Genomic DNA, 3,362 nt, shown 5'->3' on the forward strand with positions numbered 1-3,362 from the left:
GTCAATATGGGGTGCTGTGTGTACATTAATGAGGAAAAAAATTAACTTAAATGATTTTAGCAAATGGCTGCAATATAACAAAGAGTGAAAAATTTAAGGGGGTCTGAATACTTTCCGTACCCACTGTATATATATATATATGTAACAATAAAACATTTACATATTATTAACAATACACAATGCATATTCTGTGCTGTAACCTCATGATTATCATCGCTGTGTTATTAATCATATAAACACAAATGCAGGGGCTTCAGACCTGCAGTGCACCACCATGGGTCCGGCGTCCGGTGGGTTGCAGGACTTGACTCTGCGCAGGAAGGCCAGGAACGGCGTGGGATGCTCCGGAACGCCGTGATCCGGCCACGCCGTGAACTGGAACTGCCGCACCTCTCGCTTCTCGCTGGAGCCGCTCTGAACGCAAGAGTGAAACGCTCTTCAAATATTACAGCCAAACATCACATGCCCATTATTTACTCGACACGAGGGCGAGTTAATGTGGATTTTCCCTTCAAAGACGAGCTGATCACGTACCTTGTAAAGTGCAAACGTCCGGACGCAGTACGTGGCCAGCTCCACCGTGTCCAGCAGCGTGACCTGAATGAGTCCGTACGTCTCCGTCGCTCTGTTGGGCCAGTACTGGTCACACTTCACCTGAAACACACACAAACACACATCGAGCTCACATAAAGCCGGAGAAGGAGCGGCGCTTTTCCCATTCCCTGCTGACAAGAGGATTTCTCAAACCAGCAGCGAGTGACAGACGCTATAATTACTATCTCCAGCGCTCTGTCGCAATCACATCACAGCCGGCCGTCATTACCATTATAGATGTGGGCTGCATTGTGAGCGGCGCACCGAACAAAAGAGATGCTAAACATGAAGCCTTCAGGTTACTGGAGGAAAACCGACGTGCATCTCGTGTCTGTCTGAATGCAAACAAGAGCAGGATCTGAACGATCATATTCTGCTAACAACATTAGGATGCTGAATATCTCATTAAAATGCATCGAGTCGAGGCGTTCCAGCGCATGTGTTACATAGAGCAGGGCTCCTGCGTTCATGTGTGTCTCGAGTCCAACTTTACTGCAAGCGTCAGTCTATGGATTCATGCAAAGGACGATTCATGAATTAAAAAAGGCATGGATTTAAATTCTGCAACTCATAATGGCAGCTGAAGACGACATGATGTGCTGTGTCTTGCCTAAGAGAAGAAATGAGAAGGAATCTGAGAAACACACACACGCAGACACACACACACACACACACACACACACACACACACACAGGTTAGTTGAGCTTTTTTTAATAATACCATTAACACTGTTGACAATTGCACACAATTTCAATTTCACTTTCTACTTCGGGATTCATAACTTCCATGCTGATATTTGAAAGTAACTGGCTGTCAAACATATGTTTAACTACACCCAGGACAAGGCTGATCACAAGAAATTGTACATTTTCATACACTGGTTTCCACACACTCACACACACTCACACACACACACACTCACACACACACTCATATCAATGATGCAATTGAGGAAAGGATGGGAATGAAATGTGGGTGAAATCTGTAAAAATTGAGGATGGCATGGATTGTGATATTAATTAGACCAATAATCAGTTTGACAAAAGCTATGAAACCTGTTTGGAAACATTTAATTTAGCCATAATCGATGTAATGTGTCAAAAACAATACTGTTAAAGCCAGCACTTTCCACAAATAGAGCACAAAACACGGCCATAAAAAACAAACAGCGAAAATAGCTGCTTTACTGTCAGAAAACTCTCAGGAGGAGAAACTCAATTGCATTTTATGTTCGTATGACATTTACAAATTTTTTTTTCAAACCCTATTACTAAAATTTAAGACATAAATACAGTTTAACACACTGGTTTGTGTAATTTTGTCAATTATTTGCCCATAAATATTGAACAAATAGCATCATTAAATAGAAAAACATATGCTATAAAATACTTATTTTATTAATTTATTTCCTATAAATTCAGCATTTAGATGAATATGATGTATATTTTCTTGATTTATTATTATTATTATTATTATTATTATTATATTTCTTTCCCTTAAAAACAGGATTGCACACATGTGTGACAGTTTAAATGTTTTTGGTAATTAACATTAGTTAAAATTTCTTTACTACATTTTTTGGTTATCAATTACACATTGTCGTATGATTTTAAAGTGTTACATATAGTTGAGAAATTTAAGCTAGATTTATTTTATGTGAGATAATAGTTTATCAAACATGTCTAAAAGTTCTCACCAATGAATGAATTAATGAATGATATATAGTGCCAGTTATATAAATAATAATAATAAGTATTATTATTGTTGTTGTTATTTTTGTCCAAAATAATCACTTAAACAATAATTACAAATCAGTACTGCATTAAAACTGTGAATCTGGTATTGATTTACCTGGACTCATTCTGACAGCGTTTCCTTACCAAATGCCACAAACATGTGACAAAAAACTAGTTTGTGAGTATGTATTTAGGTTTATTTTTCATTAATTAATGTACTTATGAAATCTGTTGTGAGATGCAGTGTACTTGCAGAGAGACTCCGCCCACTCGCTGTTCTGATTGGCTGTGTGGACAGATTCTTGTGTTGCGTTTAGTTAGAACATGCCGTAAGCCAATCGAATCGCAGGTGAGTAGTGATGTCAGAGCGTGTCATACCCTGGATCTTTCCTCCAGTTTGGTCATCATGACGATGTTTGAGCTCCGCTGCTCCCAGATCATCCGCCAGAAATCGCCGAAGGTCTCGGGCAGCGCGCCTTGAGTGGCGATGTAAGCGTTCTGCTTCCGGTAGCCGTCGATGTAGTTTGCATTGATGTAATCGCTGCCTGGAATACCTGCCAACACACTGTGTGTATTTTAGAAGTAATAGTTTTACTTTGCAATAACAACACTGAATGCAGTAAGAGAAACATACAGTGGGTACGGAAAGTATTCAGACCCCCTTAAAATTTTATCTTATAAATCAGCTTCTCAAGTAAGTCCATCTTGTTTTAATGATGTTTATTTTTTTATTTTGTTTGTTTGTTTTCTGGACAACAAGAAAAATGCAGATTAAGAAAATTAATTTTTGCTTTGTCTGTGCAGGATACATGTGATCCTGTCTTGAAATACACCCTATCTAGGTGGCTCATTAGTTTTTGGAACAGAGTCACACACACACACACACACACATGTCTGGTCAGCTATTCTTGTGGGGACATCCCATAGGCGTAATGGTTTTTCTACTGTACAGACCATATATTCTATTGCCCTTCACCAACCCTACCCCTAAACCTACCCCTCACAGGAAACTTTCTGCATTTTTAGATTTT

General features: G+C 39.0%; 1 protein-coding gene across 7 annotated transcripts in view; it reads right to left on the reverse strand.

Annotated features, from left to right (window-relative positions):
* LOC107719251 (receptor-type tyrosine-protein phosphatase delta-like) overlaps window positions 1-3,362 on the reverse strand; it is a 35,344-nt gene that overhangs the window by 17,854 nt on the left and 14,128 nt on the right. For all 7 annotated transcript variants that reach the window (XM_016526633.1, XM_016526630.1, XM_016526632.1 and 4 more), the window contains 3 exons: window positions 2,710-2,885; window positions 535-654; window positions 260-414 (listed from right to left, as the gene is read on the reverse strand). In XM_016526633.1, the coding sequence (XP_016382119.1) occupies window positions 260-414; window positions 535-654; window positions 2,710-2,885 (451 nt within the window). The remainder of the gene's footprint in view (window positions 1-259; window positions 415-534; window positions 655-2,709; window positions 2,886-3,362) is intronic.

Source organism: Sinocyclocheilus rhinocerous, unplaced genomic scaffold (genome assembly GCF_001515625.1).
Source record: "Sinocyclocheilus rhinocerous isolate Xijiao unplaced genomic scaffold, SAMN03320098_v1.1 scaffold3227, whole genome shotgun sequence".
Taxonomy (NCBI): Eukaryota; Metazoa; Chordata; class Actinopteri; order Cypriniformes; family Cyprinidae; genus Sinocyclocheilus; species Sinocyclocheilus rhinocerous.